Source organism: Vulpes vulpes, chromosome 7 (assembly GCF_048418805.1).
Source record: "Vulpes vulpes isolate BD-2025 chromosome 7, VulVul3, whole genome shotgun sequence".
Lineage (NCBI taxonomy): Eukaryota > Metazoa > Chordata > Mammalia > Carnivora > Canidae > Vulpes > Vulpes vulpes.
The window spans coordinates 27,115,831-27,137,003 of NC_132786.1; the positions used below are offsets into that span (position 1 = coordinate 27,115,831).

The 21,173-nt window shown below is 43.7% G+C and overlaps 1 protein-coding gene and 1 pseudogene across 1 annotated transcript in view; one reads left to right on the forward strand and one right to left on the reverse strand.

Annotated features, from left to right (window-relative positions):
- The window catches only part of HGSNAT (heparan-alpha-glucosaminide N-acetyltransferase), a 42,905-nt gene extending 36,851 nt beyond the window's left edge, over positions 1-6,054 (reverse strand). Inside the window, exon 1 of the mRNA XM_072763375.1 lies at positions 5,817-6,054. Within this exon, the coding sequence (XP_072619476.1) occupies positions 5,817-6,039 (223 nt within the window). The 5' untranslated portion in view covers positions 6,040-6,054. The remainder of the gene's footprint in view (positions 1-5,816) is intronic.
- Positions 6,055-8,833: 2,779 nt separating this feature from the next.
- On the forward strand, positions 8,834-18,691 carry LOC140599535 (uncharacterized protein C9orf85 homolog pseudogene; annotated as a pseudogene).
- The last annotated feature ends 2,482 nt before the right edge of the window (positions 18,692-21,173 follow it).

Consider the following 21,173-nt stretch of genomic DNA (forward strand, 5'->3'; position numbering starts at 1 on the left):
AAATACCACTGGTTCTCTAACATTTTGCTTTTCCAGATTTTAAGAAACCTTTTCTGTTCTCTTAAGGTATCAACAAACTGATAAGATATACCTTTGTGAACAATGATGAAACATTAATTTTTCTCCCTACTTAATTCCTCCAGGATTGGAAAGCTCTTGGGTATTCTTTTCATGGCAATAGTTATTTGCAGAGATTCAATGAGTCTGATCCTTATAACCAGACACCATTGGAAACCTTGGCTGTACTCCTAAAGCTTTGACCAGCATGTCCTATTTGAGAGAAATATGCATAGACTCAGATATGATCAGCATTAAAGAACTAAGATTGATGGGAAATGTTGGGATCCAGGACTAAACAGTCAAGAAAGAATTCTCGAGACATCTTCATGCAAAAAGAGTGGTTTTATTAAAGCATGGGGACAAGACCCATGGGTAGAAAGAGCTTCCCTGGGGTTGTAAGGAGTGATCGATTATATCCTTTCAAGCTCAGGGGGGTTAGGGAATCATGCAAGTCCCTATGGAGTTTGGAAGCAAGGATTCCAGGACCTTCAAAGGCTAGCTGTTAGTAGGATAAGGTCATCTGCTACTGTCTAGTAAACCCTTAATCATGAGACCCTTCAGTTGTATCAGTGGACCATATGGGTGGAGGACTATTGGTAACATACATCTTGGGGCAGGTGGACAGGTAGAGATAAAGGAAGTTTCCAAAGGGATTTTCTATATGTTAAAGACTTAAGGATCCTGTAGGATGGGTAAGGTCGAGCTAAGGTTGCCTTTTGCCTGTAGCTAAGTATTAACATTAAGGCAGTTGTGTTCCTAGAGTAAGGTCACTCTGGCTGCCCCAAGTACTTGTCAATGGGCTGTAAGTGGTAAGGAAGTTTAATTTTTTTCCCTATATTTCTTTTGCCTTTGTTCTCCACATCAAGGTTGACTTTGCAGAGCCAATAAAGCCTCCTGGAAAAACTGACATAACACCTTGCTTACAAGGTTCCAGAACAGTAGTATTAAAAAGAGCTTATATTGAGGCACTTGAGTGGCTCAGGGAGTTAAGCATAGGACCCATGATCTCAGCTCAGGTCTTGATCTCAGGATCCTGAGTTCAAGCCCCACAGTGGGCTCCATACTGGGTGTGAAACCTACTTAAAAAATAAAAATTTTTATTTTTTTTAAAAAGAGCCTATATGGTCAAAAAATAAATTTTTTTAAAAGAGGGAGAGGTACCTGGATGGCACGGTCAGTTGAGCATCCGACTCTTGGTTTCAGCTTGGATTGTGATCTCTGAGCATCAGGCCCCTTGTTGGGCTCCACAATCAGCACAGAGTCTACTTGGGACTCTCTCTGCCCCTCCCCCCCTTATAAATAAATCTTTAAAAAACATTAAAAAAAATAAAAGCGGAAAGCACCTGGCTGGCTCAGCTGGCCAAGCATGTGGACTTTTGATCCTGGTGTTGTGAGCTCAAGACTCACGTTGGACACAGTGTTTACTTAAAAATAAGTATTTATTTTAAAAGAAAAAACTATAACCAACTTAAAAAAAAAAGTTTATATGGTCAATCACTATTGTTACTGCACTTAAGAAAATAATCAGGCAAAGGTTAATGCAAACAAATTAATTTTACTATAAAAAAATGAGGGTAATTGTTGAGACAAGAAATGTGTACATCTTTGTCTATATTAGATATATTGCCTATATTAGGTTCTAATCCTGCTAATTGTCTTTGATATTCTGTTATAAATTGGACTGGATCCTGAATTACTCTAGTTTCCTCAAAAACATGGCTCCAACTCTCCAAACTAATGTTTCCAATTTTCTCCCACTCTTCTGATTTGGAAATCACCAAGAACAAAGACTGTCCTTGAATCTCCCTCTTCGCCATCCAGAAGGCAGGGGGACTTCAGGACTTAAGCCTTGGATAGGCATCTCACTCCTGAAGAAGGCTCCATCTGACACGCGGTCGGTCCTACACAAGCACTGGGGACTTTGGGGATCCCTGGGTGGCGCAGCAGTTTGGCGCCTGCCTTTGGCCCAGGGCGCAATCCTGGAGACCTGGGATCGAATCCCACATCGGGCTCCCGGTGCATGGAGCCTGCTTCTCCCTCTGCCTGTGTCTCTGCCAATCTCTCTCTCTCTCTCTCTCTCTCTCTCTCTCTGTGACTATCATAAATAAATAAAAATTAAAAAAAAAAGCACTGGGGACTTCCAAACTAAATCCAATAGGAAGAGAAAGGGCTGACACCAAAGCAGGGTGCTTCTTCAGATGCCAGATCAAAACTTTATATTTGAACTAATCATGAAACTCTCTTCCACCTCTTCTGTACTTTACTCTGATACTCTGGTACCAGCCTAGAAAGATAATGCCATCACATCTATCTCCCAGGTTGGTTATATTTTAGCCAAAAAAGGAGATGTCTGCACTATGACCAAAACCACCTGTGGCACCTGAATTAACACCTCTGGGGAAGCTGAAACTCATGCACGAGATCCTTGAGCAGGCCACGTGGCTTCCACAGGTGATTCCTTCAACAGGGTTATTCTTGGACTTAAGTGATTTTGATTGGTTTGGGTCTTAAGGGCCAAAGTGGCTCTGAAATGCACTCCAGACATTAGGAATTATCCTGCTTATAACAATCATAGTAATCTCCCCAGTGTGTTATAGTCTCTTAAGAGCTCAAGGTGGTTAGTTTGCAGCCACTAACCACCACATAGATGATCCCCTTAATACAGGAACATCAGAAAGGAACGAGGAGATGGCCAACTTGAAGACCATAAACCTAGAAATTGTAGCCCATGAATCTCACAGAGATGAAAACAAAACTGGGGCACTTGGGAGGCTCAGTGGTTGAGCATCTGCCTTCACCTCAGGTGGTGATCCTTGGGGTCCCGGGATCGAGTCCTGCATCGGTGTCCCCACAGGGAACCTGCTTCTGTGTGTCTCTCATGAATAAATAAATAAAATCTTTAAAACAACAACATGACCTATGGATACCACACAGATGATCAACAAAATTTCATACAAAGTTCTGAGAACTGCAGAGCTGACAGTGGTGTTAGGGCCTCATACTTTGATCACACCTCTCAGTTGCACTGAGAGTCTGATCAAAAGGTGGAGATGGTTAAAAAGGAGAAGGAGGCCCAAAATTGAGTCACTTATGCTACACCCCACCAAGACTTAATACCTAATCGCACCTTCATGTCCCAGAATGACCTTTAACCAGCCAACCTGGGACTTCCTGGCCAGTACCAGAAGGTAATCTACTTACTGATAGACCCTTCGTTACCGCTAGGGGGGCATCCTGGCCTAAAATGCATTATTTGCTAATAATTTCCTTTTCTCCTCTCCCTCTCTGCCTTTAAAAACCTTTCCTTTTCTGCAGCTCAAAGGAGCTCCTTTCTATTTGCTAGATGGGATACCGGCCAATTCATGAATTATTGAATAGAGCCAATGTGATCTTTAAATTTACCCAGTTGAGTTTTTATTATTTAACACCCATCTTAGAGCTCTTCTTAGGATTTGTGTCATTTCTTTACATAGTACAGATGTTAAATCCTTTGTCATAGCTGTCATCAATAAACGTTATACCACTTTCAAATAGTTTTTAGTTTCCTTTATTCAGTTTTGATAGTTTTCATTTTCAAAATTATACTATCCATTGGCCTTTTCATTTGTAATTGTTTTACAGATCATCATCCCTTCATAGTTGGAAAAACTAATGCTTTTATTCATATTCCTGAGCCTTTAGTAGTGGGTAGAGCAAGGCTCTTGTTTTATGCTTCAATTTCCTTATGAATTCAGGTCTTGAGTCATCATAGGGATTCAACTGCCAAGCCACCCACCATGACACCTAAGTTGAATTGGATGCTCAGTTTCAAGAAAAAGCTGCCAACTTCTGAAATACTTAGAAATACTATGACACCACTCAAGGAGCATGATAGCCAAAAGAACAAGTTCCTCCCCGTCTTCGTGAGGACATAAACCAGATAAAGATAAACCTCTCAATAGGGCCCAAGGGACTGTGCTGTTTGTCTATTTGTATATTAGACTTTTGTTTCCAAATATTTAATTTCTGGTTCTAGCTCTCTGTTCATGAGTATCTTTGCTGGGCAAATTTTTAAAGATACAGTCTATTTATTATGTTTTTTTCCTAAGTAAACTTGAGTCCTCTAACCATACAAAATGGAGTTTAGTACGAAGTTGTCCAGCCCAAATTTAACCCAAGGTGACACGAAAAGCCTTGGTGTCCTCTCAACAGAGTTTCATGAAGGTTCTGGAGTGGATCACTGACGAATATTAATATGTTCTCCCTCACCCCCCCCCCAGCATTAATATTTACAAACCACCTTTTTCCTAAAATAATTATCACCATTAACTGGTGCTAAAGTACAAAGAAATAGCATTGCAGGGGATCTGTCCCTGACAATTTATGATTGGCCTGATTACATAACCTCTTAGGGTCTGTTTCCTCCAAAATAAAAGGGGAGTGGAGGGCACAGAGTCAGGGGTGGGGGAGGCAGTAGTACAAAATGTAATCAGCCAAGATAGCTTTTCAAAATTCACTGTGTCTTTGCTCTATAGGATTCTGATTGTGGGGCAGCCCCGGTGGCGCAGCGGTTTAGCGCCGCCTGCAGCCCAGGGCGTGATCCTGGAGACCCTGGATCGAGTCCCACATCAGGCTCCCTGCATGGAGCCTGCTTCTCCCTCTGCCTGTGTCTCTGCCTCTCTCTGTCTCTATGAATAAATAAATAAATAAGATCTTAAAAAAAAAAGAAGGATTCTGATTGTGGAGGAGGGGCAGTCTGGACCACGCGGACTGACTCCAAACCCCCCTATTCTGCTACAGAAAAGGGGCTGGGAGGAGGAGGAGGACGAGGGGAAGGGGCAGGTGGTGGGCTGACTTCCCCAAGCCCTGACCCTGACCCTGACCCAACAGGGTTTGCTGCGCGGTGGACCGATCCCAGGATCCTGAACTAAGCGTCCCTTGGGAAGGAGCTGGGGACTGTCCTCTCCCAGGGCCCTGGGACTCTCGTTTCTGGGGTCTCGAGGGGTCCCCGTTCTCCCGGGAGTTCGGAGATGAGGCGACTCAGGAAAACCCCGGAGAGCCGAGCGCGAGCGCCGACGGTGCAGCCGCGCGGGAGCCTCGCCCCCAGCAAAAGCACCGCCCCAGGCCAGGAGCCGGGTCCTGCGGCCTCCCCGCCCACCGCAGGGCCCGGGCCGACCAGGCCTCGGCCGGCCCTCCCACCACCCGGCCGGGCCGTGTGCCCAAGCTCCCGCGGGCAGCGCCTCCCCGCGCCGCCGCCGGCTGAGTTTTCACCGCAGGTCGGCTTCTCCCGGGACACCGCGCTCCGGCTCGCCCGCGCCCCCGCGCCGCAGGCCCCGCGCCCGGCCCTCCGCCCTGCTCGCCGCGCGGCTTCTCGCGCGCTCAAGCCCCCGCACACAGGCGGCCACCAGGGCGGGCCGTGGGCACACGCACCCCTTCCTCCGCCAGCCCTCCCGCTCAGTTTGCGCGTGTGCGGGGAGTAACAGGTCTCCCGTCCGACGTCCTTCCACTCGGACAAGTGGCCCCGGGACCTGTCCCCGCGCCGCCCCCCGCTTCCCGCCCGGCTGGGACCCCGCCGCCGCCCTCGCTCCGGGCCCAGCGCGCCCACACCCGGGCTCCCCGCCGCCGCCGCTCGCTCTGGCGCCGCGCCAGCACGACTAGTTCCGGACACGGGATTCTCCCGAACGAGGCCCGGCCGGCTGGGGGCGGCGCGACCCCGGGAGGGGGAGGCGGACAGCCGGGCCCAGCGGAGCTGTTGGGGGGGCGCGGTCGACACTCACCTCGCGGCGGGGCGGCCTCGGCACCGCGCTCCGGGGGGTCGCCGGGGGCCAGCAGCGCGGCGCTCAGCACGGACGCCGCCAGCAGCAGCGCGACCAGCGCCGGGCCCGCGCCCCGCGCCCCGCTCATGCCGCCCGCCGCCTGGGCCACCGGTCCTCCTCCGCCGCCGCCGCCGCGCTCCCGGTCCCTGCGCTGCTCCGCGCCGCACGGACGCGCGCCCGTCATCGCCTCCCTCCCGCGGCGTCCCCGCAGCCTGACTCACCCGCGGGGGCGGGCCGGGGCGGGGCGGGGGCGGGGCCGCTGGCGGCACGGGCGGAGGGCGGACCCGCAGCCGGGGGGCGGGGCCGCGAGCGGCAGGGGGCGGGGCCGCGAGCGGCAGGGGGCGGGGCCGCGAGCGGCAGGGGGCGGGGCCGCGAGCGGCAGGGGGCGGGGCCGCGAGCGGCAGGGGGGTTGTCCGGGCGGCTGGCTGGAGGGTCCGGGGCCGGGAGTCCTGGCGGCTGGCGGGACGGTGGCGGGGGTGCCTGGCAGCTAACCCCCCGCGCTGGAGGCGGGAGAGGAGCGGAGAGTCCCCCCCAGCCCGCCGAGCTCTCGGTCCAGCGGACAGACACCGCCCGCAGGCCACGACCCCCGCTCCCCGGCCTCCCGCCACTGCCCTGAGCAGCATCCTGCTCCATTCCTGGGTCCGGTCGTTCACCTTGCACACGGGTCTTCGCGTCCTCGGCCCACAGTTCTGCAAAGGCCGTGGGGAGCGAGACACGCAGGGTCCCAGCGCCCAGGGCGGCCACCGTCCGCCGGGGACACGCACCTCCAGGGCCTCGGGGGGTACCACCACCCTGAAGAGCTCTGTCAGTGTTGGATGCAAAGTCAGAGGCGCGCGGGCACGAGGAATCCGCGGTCGCACTACCAGCTGTACACCCGGAGAACCCGTCATCTGCGTGTCAGGGGACACGTTCAGAATGCAGGGAGCAGAGCGCTTAGAAAATTCCAAAAACTTGCAGAACTCTAAATTTAGTCGATCGGTGAAGAAAAGGGGTAGATTGTGGCATAATATATACAGCTGTAGAAATGATCTAGGGTGACTTGTATCAACATGGATGAACCACAAAAATAAGGGCAAAATGCAAGTTGCAGAAATACCTTTGTAATAACTTAGATGTAAAGTGTGAAGTCAAGAATATATGTCGTTTAGGTATATATGCATATATAATAATTAGTATACAAAAAAATAATAATTAGCATACAGACGTATATGGAAAGATGAACACCAAACTCAGGTATTGGTTGGGAACAACATGTCGTCATAGTGGGCTTCAGCTGCAATGTTTCATTGTTTAACTGAGGTGATAGGCCTATGGGTGATCCCTATATTATTTTTTATACTTCTTTGAATGTCTGAATTACTTGACAAATCTTTAAGACTACAGTACAGTATGATGAGTGCTATGTTGGTACAAGAAGAACAAGATGCTAAGATAGCTTTTTTTTTTTTTTATTGATGATACTCACAGAGAGAGAGAGAGAGAGAGAGAGAGGCAGAGACACAGGCGGAGGGAGAAGCAGGCTCCGTGCACCGCGAGCCCGACGTGGGACTCGATCCCAGGTCCCCAGGATCGCGCCCTGGTCCAAAGGCAGGCGCCAAACCGCTGCGCCACCCAGGGATCCCCCGCTAAGATAGCTTTTGATGGAAGAACCTAAGCTAGTCTGGGAACACTTCCAGTGAGACCACTGACACTTAAACTGAGTTTGAGGGAGGTTAGCCCCGACAAGGGAGGAAGAGTGTTCCCAAAGGAAGGAACAGCCTTTGCAAAGGCTCAGAAAGGAGGGCCTGATGCAGGAACCCAGTGTGACTGAAGCAGAATCCTGTGACACTGTTAGTCAATAGAGTCGAGTTTGGGCTCTTTCCTCAGGACGGTAGCAAGCTGTTGATGAGTTTCAAAGTAGAGAATAACTTTCAAGAAAATAATGGTCATGAACTGTCTCATGAAACTCACTTTATTTTTCTCAGATAAAACAAGCCTCTTTGCCTGAATGTCAGGAAAAAGGTCAGTTTCCCTTTTTCTTCTTTACTCTACTGGGCAAAATGTCAAGACTCAAGGGACAGTGGTGTGTCAGCAGTCTGGTGAGACCACCGCCAACAAGCTTTCCGTTGTCCGGCAGCTGCTTCTGGTCCCTGCAGACCCAGAATGGGCCACAGAGGCCATTGAGTAGATGTACTCTTCTCTCTTCTTTCCTTGAGGACAGCTCTTTCAGCTTTGTCCTAATCCTCCATGGCCTGGAGAGTCTAGAGTTCCTGTCCTAGAGTAGTACATGGCTGTCTGCCTGAACATGCTTCCACCAGATCCCTCACGGCTCCCACCCTCACGTCATTCAGGTCTTAGCCCAACTGTTATGTTTTCAAGGAGGCCTTCCCCATTGCCCTTATCTAAAGCTAAAACTTTCTCTATCCCTGTATCTCACTGTATATGCTTTGTTTTCCTCCTGGTACTCATCTCTACTTGACATTATAATGTATATTTATTTGTTTCTTTTACACTAGAATGTAAAATGTAAGCTAGAATGTAAGAATGTAAATGTAAGAACGTAAGCTAGAATGTAAGCTCCATGAGGTCAATAAGTTTGTCCTGAGGGCAAGAGCCTTCTCTGTTAAACCATGATGCACTAGTGAACAGCCCCCCAAATCTCTTGGCTTATCTCAACAGAAGTTCATTTCTTGCTCACATTTATGCTCAATGCTTCATCCCAACAGGAGCATCCACCAGGACTGTAGCAGTGGGAAGATAACGTAGCAAATCCCACGCTGGCTCTTAAAGCTCCTTCCCTAAAGAGATGCCTGTGGCTTGCATTCACATTTTACAGTCCAAAGCAAGTCAAGGGTCACACATAATGAACATGTACAGAAAAAAAAAAAAAATAACAACACTGGATGAAATTCAATACCTATTCAACTCTCAGCCAACTAGGAATAGAAGGGAATTTCCTCAATCTGATAAAGGGCATCTCTGAAAAACTTAGAGCTAACATGACACTTGGAGGACTGAATGCTTTCCTCCTAGGATCAGGAACAAGGGAAGATTATCTGCCCACACCATGTCTCCTTGACATTGTACTGGAGGTCCTTATCAGTACAATAAGGCAAGAAAAAGAAACTAAAAGCTTACAAGTTGTATTTATTCAGAGGTGGCATGATTGTATATGTGGAGAATCTTAATCTGAGAATCTTAAGGAATCTACCAAAAAAAAGCTACTAGAAATTCTAAGTGAATTTTGCAAGGTCACAGAACTCAAGGTCAACATACAAAACTATTTTTATATCAGAGACATAAACAAGGGATCCCTGGGTGGCGCAGCGGTTTGGCGCCTGCCTTTGGCCCAGGGCGCGATCCTGGAGACCCGGGATCGAATCCCACATCGGGCTCCCGGTGCATGGAGCCTGCTTCTCCCTCCGCCTGTGTCTCTGCCTCTCTCTCTCTGTGACTATCATAAATAAATAAAAAAATTAAAAAAAACAAAACAAAAAAGAGACATAAACAATTGGAACTTGATATTTTCAAATAGCATTAACAATAGAGTTTTTTAAATGAACATGTAGCATAAGTTTAACAAAACTTGAACACTGAAAAACTACAAAACAGGGACCTCTGGATGGCTCAGTGGCTGAACGTCTGCCTTTAGCTCAGGTTGTGATCCCAGGTCCTGGGATCAAGTCCCACATCGGGCTTCCCTCAGGGAGCCTGCTTCTCTCTCTGCCTGTGTCTCTGCTTTTCTCTGTGTGTGTCTCTCATGAATAAATAAATAAATAAAATCTTTAAAAAAAAAAAAGAAAACTATAAAACATTGATGAGGAAAGTTAAAGAAGATCTAACTAGTTGGAGAGAAATACCGTCTTCATTTAAAGAATACATTTAAAGAATACATTTAAAGAATCATAACTAGGGATCCCTGGGTGGCGCAGCGGTTTAGCACCTGCCTTTGGCCCAGGGCACGATCCTGGAGACCCAGGATCGAATCCCACATCAGGCTCCCTGTTCATGGAGCCTGCTTCTCCCTCTGCCTATGTCTCTGCCTCTCTCCCTCTCTCTCTGTGTGTGACTATCATAAATAAATAAAAATTAAAAAATAAATAAATAAAAGAATCATAACTGTTAAAATGTCAATTCTCCCCAAATTGATCAATCCCAATAAAAATTCCAGCAGGGGGGCAACCCCAGTGGCGCAGCGGTTTAGTGCCGCCTGCAGCCCGGGGTTTGATCCTGGGGACTCTGGATCGAGTCCCATGTCGGGCTCCCTGCATGGAGCCTGTTTCTCCCTCTGCCTGTGCCTCTGCCCGGGCCCCCCCGCCCCCGCCGTGTCTCTATGAATAAATAAATAAAATCTTAAAAAAAAGATTCCAGCAGGGTGGGGCGCCTGGGTGGCTCACTCAGTTAAGCATCTGCCTTCGGCTCAGGTCATATCCCAGGATGGAGCCCCACATAAGACGCTCTGCTCAGTGGGGAGCCTGCTCCTCCCTCCTGCTTGTGCTCTCTATCACTCTTTCTCTCTCAAGTGAAAAATTCCAGCAGGTTTTGCTTTTTTTTGTTGTTTTTTGTTTTTTGTTTGCCTGTGTGAAGAAACTGACAAATGATTCCAAAATTTATATGGAATTATAAAGGGCCTAGAATTGCCAGAATTATTCTGAAAAAGAACAAAGTTGCAGGAATTGCATTATCTGATTTCAAGATTTATTATAAAGCTATAGTAATCAGGATAGTGTGTTTTTGGTAGAAGGATAATACAGATCAGTGGAGTAGCATAGAGAACCTAGAAATAAACACATGCAACTGGGTTTTCACCATGTTGCCAGAGGAATTTAATAGGGGGAAGGATATTCTTTTCAACAAATGATGCCACAATTAAATGATTCACATGGGAAAAAAATGAAATTTGACCCTTACCTTATACTACATACCCAAACAAGACAAAACAAAACCACAAAACAAACAGACAAAAAATAGATTAAAGACCTAAACATAAAATCTGAAACTATAAGGGTGCCTGGGTGGCTCAGTCAGTTAAGTGTCTGCCTTTAGCACAGGTCACCCAGAGTCCTGGGATCGAGTCCTGCATCTTGCTCCCTGCTCAGTGGGGAATCTGCTTCTCCCTCTACCCCCACTCTCCTCTTGATCTCTCTCTCTCACATGCTTTCTCCCAAATAAGAAAATAAAATAAAATTTAAAAAGATTGTTTAAAAAAAGGCTAAAACTATAAAACTTGTGAAAGAAAATATAGAAGAAAATATTTATGACCATGAATTGAGCAAAGATTTCTTTTTTTTTTTCTTTTTCTCCCCTCTAGATAGTGTTTATTTAAAAAAAAAAAATCCATTAGGTGTTGGGTAAAAGATTTCTTAAATAGGGCAGCCCCGGTGGCACAGCGGTTTAGCGCTGCCTGCAGCCTGGGGTGTGATCCTGGAGACCTGGGATCGAGTCCCACGTCGGGCTCCCTGCATGGAGCCTGCTTCTCCCTCTGCCTGTGTCTCTGCCTCTCTCTCTCTCTGTCTCTAATGAATAAATAAATAAATAAATAATCTTAAATAAAAAGATTTCTTAAATGGTACATAAACCATTTTTTAAAAATTAAAGACGTTGGGGGCACCTGGGTGGCTCGGTGGGTTACGTGTCTGCTTTCAGCTCAAGTCCTGGGATGGAGCCCCTGCATCGAGTCCCACATTGGGTTCCCTGCTCAGCAGGGAATCTGCTTCACTTTCTCTCTCTGCCCTTCCCCCCTGCTTGTGCTGTCTCTCTCTGCTTCTCAAATAAATAAATAAAATCTTTTAAAAAAGAAAAAGGAAAGTCACTGTGAGAAAAGATTTAGAAAACATATTTAATAAGAGATTCTTAATTAATGAACGTTTATAATTCAGTAATAAGCAAGTGACTATTTTAAAATGGGCAAAAGGGGCATCTGGGTGGCTCAGTCAGTTAAGTGTCTGCCTTTGACTCAGGTCATGGTCCCAGGGTCCTGGGATTGAGCCCTGCATTGGGCTTCCTGCTCAGTGGGGAGTCTGTTTCTCCTTCTCCCTCTTCTCCCCCACCCCACACATGCGAGGGCTCACTTTCAAATAAATAAATAAAATCTTTTAAAAACTCACTGAGATGTACAGTGAGTTACATTTTATCATATATAAACCAGATTTCTGTCTTGGGAAATCAGATGGATAGTATGCCATTTATAGATGTAAGAAATACTGAAGAAGCAGATTTGGAGAAAAAAGTTATTTAAGAAATGTTGAGTTTGAGATGTTCTTTGGAGAAATGTATATCCATGTCTCATTTTTAAATTGGATGGTAGTATTGTTATTGTTGAGTTATAGGAGTTCTTTATATATACTGGATTAATCTTCCCTTTTCAGATACATGATTTGCAAATGAAATCGATATAAAGATCAGAAGAATTAAGTATTCAGAAAAAATCAGTACAGAGATGGCAAGTGAAGTCATGGTAGAGGATAAGATCACCCAGATAATGTGTGTTCGGCTAAGAATAGAGCCTTCAGGAACACTTGGGATGGGCAGAGACTAAGAAAAAAAAGGAAGAATGGTAGGAAGAAGTCTGGGAGGGTGTGATATCACAGAAGTCAAGAGATATTTCAAGGGGGGCAGCGTGGTGGCTCAGCAGTTTAGGGCTGCCTTTGGCCCAAGGTGTGGTTCTGGAGACCCAGGATTGAGTCTTGCGTCAGGCTCCCTGAGTGGAATGGGGCCTGCTTCTCCCTCTGCCTGTGTCTGTGCCTCTCTCTCTCTCTCTCTCTCTCTCCTTCTCTCTCTTTCTGTCTCTCTGTCTCTCATGAATAAATAAATCTTAAAAAAAAAAAAAAAGGAAGGAAAGGACTGAAAATTATTCACTCAGTTTAGCTACCAGGTCATTAGTGACCTAGTAAAAGCAGTATCAGGGGAGTAGTAGCAGCAAAGATCAGACCACAGTGAGCAGAGGAGTCAAAGAAATATAAAGAAGTATAGACATTTCAATAAAACGGAACTGGGACAACTAGATAACCAAATGCAAAAGAATGAGTTGGATCCTTACTGTACACCATATACAAAAATTAAACAAAAATGGATCAAGGTTCTTGATAGACCAAATATTATAAAATTTTTAGAAGAAAACAAAGGGATAATATGAACTTGGATTTGATAATCGATTCTTAAGTGGATTCAACAGCATGAGCAATAAAAGAAAAATATAGATAATTTGGACTTCGTCAAAATTTAAAGCTTTTGTGTTTCAAAAGACTCTTTCAGGGCACCTGGGTGGCTCAGTCAGTTAAGCATCTGCCTTCAGCTCAGGTCATGATCCTGGGATCCAGCCCCACGTCAGGCTCCCTCCTCAGCAGGGAGTCTGCTTCTTCCTCTCCCTCTTCCCCCTCCCCTCCCCTGCTCATGCTCACTTGCACTCTCTCTCAAATAAAAAAAATGAAATCTTAAAAAAAAAAAAAAAGACGCTTTCAAGAAAGTAAAAAGATGACCCATCAAATGTGAAAAAATATTTGCAAATAATATATCTGATAAGGGACTTGTGTCCAAACATATAAGAAACTACAACTCAACAACAACATAACTTGAATTTAAAGTGAGCAAAGAAAAAAAAATGGGAGAAATGATCTAACTAGATACCTTTCCAGGAAAGGTACACAAATAGCCAGTAAGCAAAGGAAAAAAATGCTCAATATCATTAATCATCAGGAAAATGCAAACCAAAGCCACAATGAGCCCTGTTTATAGATTGGAAGGCAATATTTTTAAGGTGTCAATGCTACCCAAAGCCATTTACAGATTCAACACAATATCTATCAAAATCCCAATAGCATTTTTTGCAGAAATAGTAAAGGCCATCTAAACTTTAGATGGAATCATAAGGGACATCAAATAGCCAGAATAATCTTGAATACAAGAACAAAGTTGAATACAAGAACAAAGTTCACATTTCTGGATTTCAAAACTACAGAGCTGTGGTAATCAAAGCAGTGTGGTACTGGCATAAAGACAGAGATATAGACCAATCAAATGGAATAAAAAATCCAGAATCAACTTACATATATTGTCAAATAATTTTCAACATGAGAAAGAACAAAATTTTCAACGAATGATGTTGGGAAAATGGGATATCTGCATGCAAAAAAATCCTAGAAATTGGACCCTGTCTTACGCTTTCTACAAAAGTTAACTCAAAATGGATCCAAGACCTAAATGTAAGAGCTAAAACTAAAATTCTTAGAAGAAAATATAGGGGAATAGTTTCATGATATTAAATATAGCAATGAGTTCTTAGATAAGACAACAATAACAAAGACAACAACAACAAAAAGATAAATTGGACTTTATCAAAAATCAAAAACTTTCATGCATAAAAGGACATGATCAGTAGCTTGATCAGTAGCAAAAACTTTCGTGCATAAAAGGACATGATCAGTAGCTCTCATGGTTGAAAAGGCAACCATAGAATAGAAGGAAATATTTGCAAATCATATGTCTGATAAGGGATTGATACCCAGTATATATAAAGAACTCCTACAACTCAACAACAACAAAACAAGCAATCTAATTTTAAAATGGGCTAAGAACTTGAATAGGCACTTCTCCAAAGAAGACATACACATGGCCAATAAGCACATAAAAGATCTTCAACATCACTAATCATTAGGGAAATACAAATGAAAACCACAAGATACCACTTCATATCCATTATGATGGCTAATAAAACAAATAAGAACAAGAACAAAAAGGGACACCTGGGAGGCTCGATGGTGGAGTGTCTGCCTTTGGCTCAAGTCGTGGTCCCAGGGTCCCGGGATTGAGTCCCTCATCAGGCTCCTTGCGTGGAGCCTGCTTCTCCTTCTGCCTGTGTCTCTGCCTCTCTCTCTATGTCTTTCATGAATAAGTAAATAAAATCTTTTTTTAAAAAATTAAAAAAAAAGAACAACAATAAAAAGCCCAGGAAATAACAAGTATTGATGAAAATGTGAAGAGATTAAAATCCTTGTGTGTATTGCTAGTAGAGATGTAAGATGGAATAGCTCTATGGAATATAGTATGGCAGTCCTAAATAAACTAAACACAGAATTACTATACTATCCATAATTCCATTTTTGGATAAAATGCAAAAGAAATAAAAGCAGGGACTCAAAAAAAATATCTGTACACTCATATTTATAATAGTATTTGTTGGTGCATGGAATCATGGTGGTGAATGGCTTAGTTTTTGTTGAGGCAGAGTTAAGGAAGATGAAAAAGTTCTGAAGATGGATGGTGGTGATGGTTGAACAGGAATGTGAATGTATTTAGTTCCATAAGACTACACATTTTTAGAAAGTTAAAGTGATAAATATTATGTATATTTTACTACAAAAAAGGAGGGGTGAACCATCCTGGAAGAAAGCTATTGTCATCTCTATTTTACATACAAGAAATGAGGATCTGTGAGATAATTTTCACAGGTAAGGACATTCAAATTGCATGTTTCAGAGGCCACATCCAAAAATATATTAAACTAAACCCACCCCAAAGAAAGACCACCATGAGACGTCCATGTCATACACATTAGGATGGCTAATGTTGCTGAAGGGAATGTAAAGTGGCATAGCTTCTTTGGAAAATAGGCTGTATACTGACAGTTTCTCAGAGGATTAAACATAAAATTACCATGTGACCCGGTAATTCCACTCCTGGTTATATAGCAGAGAAATAAAAAATTTGAACGCAAATACTTTACCAGCATTGTTCATAATAGCTCAAAGGGGAAACAACCCAAATTTCCACCATTGGAATAGACAAACAAGCAAACAAAATGTGGTCTGCCCATGCCATAGAATATTACTTGATCATAGAAAAGAATGAAATAATGATACGTGCCACAATTTGGATAAATCTTGAAAACATGCTGAGTGAAAAATGCCAGGCATAAAAGTCCACAAAGGGTATGATTTCAGTCATATGAAGTCCAGAATAACGTATAGACACAGAAAATAGATTAGTTGGTTACTTAGAAGTAGAGATTGGGAGGAATGGAGGGTAGGGGATTATAGCTAATGGGTATGGGGTGTCTTTTTGAGGTGATGAAAATGTTCTGATTTTTTTCAGCTTTTTAAGGTAAATTGATAAATAATTGAAAATAAAAATGCCTATGTTTAAAGTGCACAGCATGATAATTTGACATATGTATACCTTGTCAAGTGATATCATAATCTGGTTGATTAATACATTCATCACCTCACATAGGTACCTTTTTTGTTCCTTTGTAGTGACAGCGTTTAAGGCCTTCTCTCATAAAGCTTCAAGCGCACCACACTGTATTAACTACAGTCACCATGCCATATATCACATCCCCAGAGCTTATTCATCTTGTACCCGAAGGCTTTGACGAGCATCTGCCTATCTCCTTCCTCCCCAAACTCCTCCCCCAGATCCTGGAAACCACCACTCTACTCTGTCTCTATGAGTGTGATTTTTTAAAGACATTTTTTAACATTCCACATACAAGTGAGATTATGCAGTATCCCTCTTTCTCTGCTGGCTAATTCACATGGCATAATGTCCTCTAGTTTCATCCATGTTGTTGCTAATACCAGGATTTCCTTCTTTCTCATGGTTGAATAATATTACATTATATATAATACATATATTACATATAGTGGGTTATGGTTATATATACATAGTTATGTACTTTATACACACATACACACACACACACACACACACACACATCTTTTTTATCCATTAATCAGCCCATGGATAGGCAGCTAGATTGTTTCCATATCTTGACTACTGTGAATAACATTGCAACAAACATGGGAGTGCAAATATCTCTTTGAGACACTGTTTTTGTTTCCTTCAGCTCTACCCTGGGTCATATGATATTTCGGTTTGAATTTTTTAAAATTTCTATTTATTTATTTTTTTAGAGAGAGCAAGGCGAGGGTGGGGGGAGGGGCAGAGGGAGAGAGAGGATCTTAAGTAGGCTCTATGCTAAGCGCAGAGACCGACGCAGAGCTCAATCTTACACCCCTGAGATCTGCACCTGAGCAGAAATCAAGAGTCAGACCCTTAACTGAATGAGCCACCCAGGTACCCCTCTATTTTTAATTTTTTGAAGAATCTCCATAGTGTTTTCCACAGTGGCTACACCCATTTACATCCCTACCAACAGTGTTGAAGAGCCCTTTTCTCCACATCTTCACCAACACATTTTTCTGTTGCCTGTCTTAGAGAAACCATCCTATCCATGTGAAGGGATTATCTCATTGTCATTTTTTGATTTGCACTTCCCTGATACCAAGTGATATTGAGCACCTTTTTATGTAGCTGTTGGCCATTTTTGGGTCTTCTTTGGAGAAATGTCTATTCAAGTCCTTTGCCCATTTTAAAATCTAATTATTTGTGGGGCTTTTTGTTTATATTTTTTAGATATTGACCCTTTATCAGATATATAGTTTGTAAATATTTTTGCCTGTTCTGTAGGTTGTCTTTACATCTTGTTAATTATTTCCTTTGCTGTGCAGAAGCTTTTCAGTTTGATGTAGTTCTACTTGTTTATTTTTGCTTGTGTTGCCTGTGCTTTTGACATCGTATTAAAAAAATCACCACCAAGACCAACATCAAGGAGATTTTCTCCTGTTTTACTCTAGGAGTCTTATGATTTCAAGCCTTAAATTTAAGTCTTAAATTGACTTTGAGTTCATTTTCATGAGTGATGTAAGACAGGGGTCTAGTTTCATTCTTCTGTATGTGGTGTCCAGTTTTCCCAACACCATTTATGGAAGAGACTGTGCTTTCTCCACTGTGTGTTCTTGGCACCCTTGTCAAAGATGAATCGACCGTATATGACTTGGTTTATATCTGTGTTTTCTATTCTGTTCCATGGTCTATACGCCTATTTTTTTAAAAGATTTTATTTATTTATTCATGAGAGACAGAGAGAAAGAGAGAGGCACAGACACAGGCAGAGGGAGAAGCAGGCTACCTGCTGGGAGCCCAATGTGGAACTCAAACCAGGACTCCAGGATCATGCCCTGGGCCGAAGGCAGGTGCTAAACCATTGAGCCACCCAGGGATCCCCTATATGCCTATTTTTACACCAGTGCTGTACCGTTTTATATGTGATTTTTTAGATTTTATTTACTTATTTGAGAGACAGAGAGAGAGCACAAGCAGGGGGAGGCACAGAGGGAGAAGCAGACTTCCTGCCAAGCAGGAAGCCCAATGTGGGCCTGGATCCCAGACATCTCGGTCTTCCCTGAATCTTTACTGCCCTCCATTGAGATTACTGGAGTTTCTGCAATAAGCTCCCACAAAGAGAGCATCTCTGTTCCAGGCGTCAGAGGCACCAGGATATGTTTAGTTTCAAAAATGACAAGTGCCATAAGAGTGACCAGACCAAGAAAATTAATGCAAACCTTCACAACGGAGAATGCCAACACTGTAAAGAGGTTCTCTTATAAGAACTTGCATAACACAGCAAATACAAACCATTTCAAAACCTTAAAAATGGGTTAAATATTTACAAGACAGTGAATATTCTTATAATTTGTAGACCACGTGCCCTCTGTGAACCTAAAGTTTGTGCAAAATATGTAAAAAAAAAAAGACATTGTTATTCTGTTTAATAAAGAAACAGAAAAGGGGCACCTGACAGGCTCAGTTGGCAGAGCATGTGACTCCACCTCAGGTATGTGAGCTGAAGCCCCATGTTGGGGGGTAGGAAGGAAGGAAGGAAGGAAGGAAGGAAGGAAGGAAGGAAGGAAGGAAAAACAATCTAAATTGCAACTACAGAAGAAACTGCAGAAGAAAAAGATGATTTACATTTTGAAATTGATTTATATGACACTGAAGATGACAATGAACTGGACTAATAGCTATATTAGAATCAATATAAGAAATTAAATTCTGACCAATTTTTGACTTTAAGAGTTTTTCAAAAAACAAAAACCACAAAAAACCCCAACACTGTTAAATCCTGAGGAAATTGGAACAGCCTATAGATAATAGGCAAAGTTTATACATGGACAGTATAAATTGTGTATGATATTTGAATAATTATGACTTTCATCCAGAGTTTGTTTATAATAAGTTTCAAAATAGCATATGTTAGAATGAAATGAATGCCAAAATGAATACTGAAGCATTGCATTGCAGTTTGTGGGAATTATTTAGAAGAATATACTACCTAATAGCAAACTAAGCCAGAAAGTGAAAGTGGAAAATGTTGAGTGTGGTTGCAAGAAGGTGTTCTGTTGACTCGTGGAGTTTTGGGGGGCAGATTCAGAAATTTCAGTGGGAGATAAACCTCTTATTTGGGATACAGTTTCTCTAGAGAGAAATCTTCCAGTCTCCTGCCTAGTATCACAGTAATAAGCCTCGCTACGAGCGTGGCAGATGAGGAGTTTGTGGAGTGAAAAATGTGTCTTTTCTGTAGAGTTTCAGGATATCCCACCATCTTCATTATTGAATCTTACCCCCAACATGTGTTATAGCTGGGGTTCCCATTTAGCTCTTTAGTTCACTCTTCCTAGAAATCGTCTTTTTTCCCGGTGCAGCAGAGAGGTGGTATCCCGACTCTAAGTGATTTGTGAAGGCAACATAGGAACTTTCAATCAATTCTTGTGGCTTTCAGCCCACTCCATACTCTCACCTTCCAAGGAACTTAGCATCTCCAATTTTAGAGCCTTTCCAGAATTCTGAGGCACAAATGGTCTTGCTTCATGTTTGGTCTTATATGGTTTACACCTCTTTATTTCTTTACTGTCATTCTAACTTGGTTTCAGAAAGAAGCAGAGATAAATGTCTGTGATCCATCTATGGTCAAACACATGATAAACATGTTAAAAACCAATGGTATATGTTTTAAGATTTTATTTTTAAGTAATCTCTACACCCAATGTGAGGGTCAAACTCACAACCCCAAGATCAAGAGTTTCATGCTCTAACAACTGAGCCAGCCAGGCACCCCCAGTGGTCTGCTTTTTTTTTTTTCTTCAATATTTTATTAATTATGGGCAGCCTGGATAGCTCAGCGATTTAGCACTGCCTTCAGCCCTGGGCATGATCCTGGAGACCCAGGATGGAGTCCCACATCAGGTTCCCTGCATGGAGCCTGCTTCTCTCTCTCTCTCTCTGTCTCTCATGAATAAATAAATAAATAAATAATCTTAAAAAAAAAAAAAGGTTAATAACAATTGCCAGGCTAAAGAAAAAAAATGCATCGTGCAGCATCGGCTATAGTTTACATATTACAGTACAACTCTTTTTTACCCTTTAGAGAAAAATATAAGCCCAAGGTGAAGGGGGTACCAGTGAGCCTCAGAGTTGAGTTCCAGAGTTCCTGATGTCTTCTGCTATCCACCCATCTGCAACCTTCTGATGCCGCTGCCTTTCACCACCCCGTGGCTGCGAGGACTTCTGGCCATCAGACTCAAGGTCCCGGCCGTGGCCCAGCTGCCTTTAAGAACCTTGAGGGTCAGAGGGCGTCCTGGAGCCCAAGAGCACTCTAGGGGGCCCTCCTCAGTCACAGACTGGTCCTTCTGTCCATATATGATAGACGAGAACCACACACACACACAAACTCTGGAAGACGCTGTGCTTTCATAGGCACTGGGTCCTTTTCAGGGGTAAAAACAAGTACTGTGCCTTATTTGTGTGAAATACTCTGTAATCAATCACATGGAGTTGGGCGTGAACGAAATCAAATTTTCCTTCCAGGGTAGTTAGTGCCAGGTAGCCAAACTCTGACTAGTGCTTCAGGTATAAATGAAAACACTGGGGCACCTGGGTGGCTCTGTCCACTAGGCGTCTGTCTTCCGCTGGGGTTGTGATCCTGGGGTCCTGGGATTGAGTCCCATGGAGCAGGAAGTTTGCTTTTCCCTCCCACTCCACCTGCCACTCCCCCCTGCTTGTGCTCTCTCGGTCAAATGAATGGCTAAAATCTTTAAAATGAATAAATGAATGAAAACACTACGCTTGGATGCAGTACTCTTGCTGAATTCCTTTCAGAGTTCTGATTCCAAACTACATAAAGCTCCAAAGAATCTAAGTTATTTCCTTCGTTTGGTTTATCCTCACAAAAGACTACAAAGGGGGAGGAAAGCATGGTTTCACATTTTAAATGACTCTTAAATTATCAAGACCCAGGCGAGAATAGTGATTCCTGAAATTGTTTATTTTTAAAATAAAGGAAGCGGGGTGGGGGGGAGTGAATACAAAGAGGAAGTTCTACAGAAGCTGCGGGAGGCAGCTTTCCATCTCACTCCCATCCACGCGGGTCTCCTTGTGCCTACAGCCCCGTGTCCTGTCTCTGAGGAATCATTAATGATCACTGGATGCCCCCAGAGGCTTGGA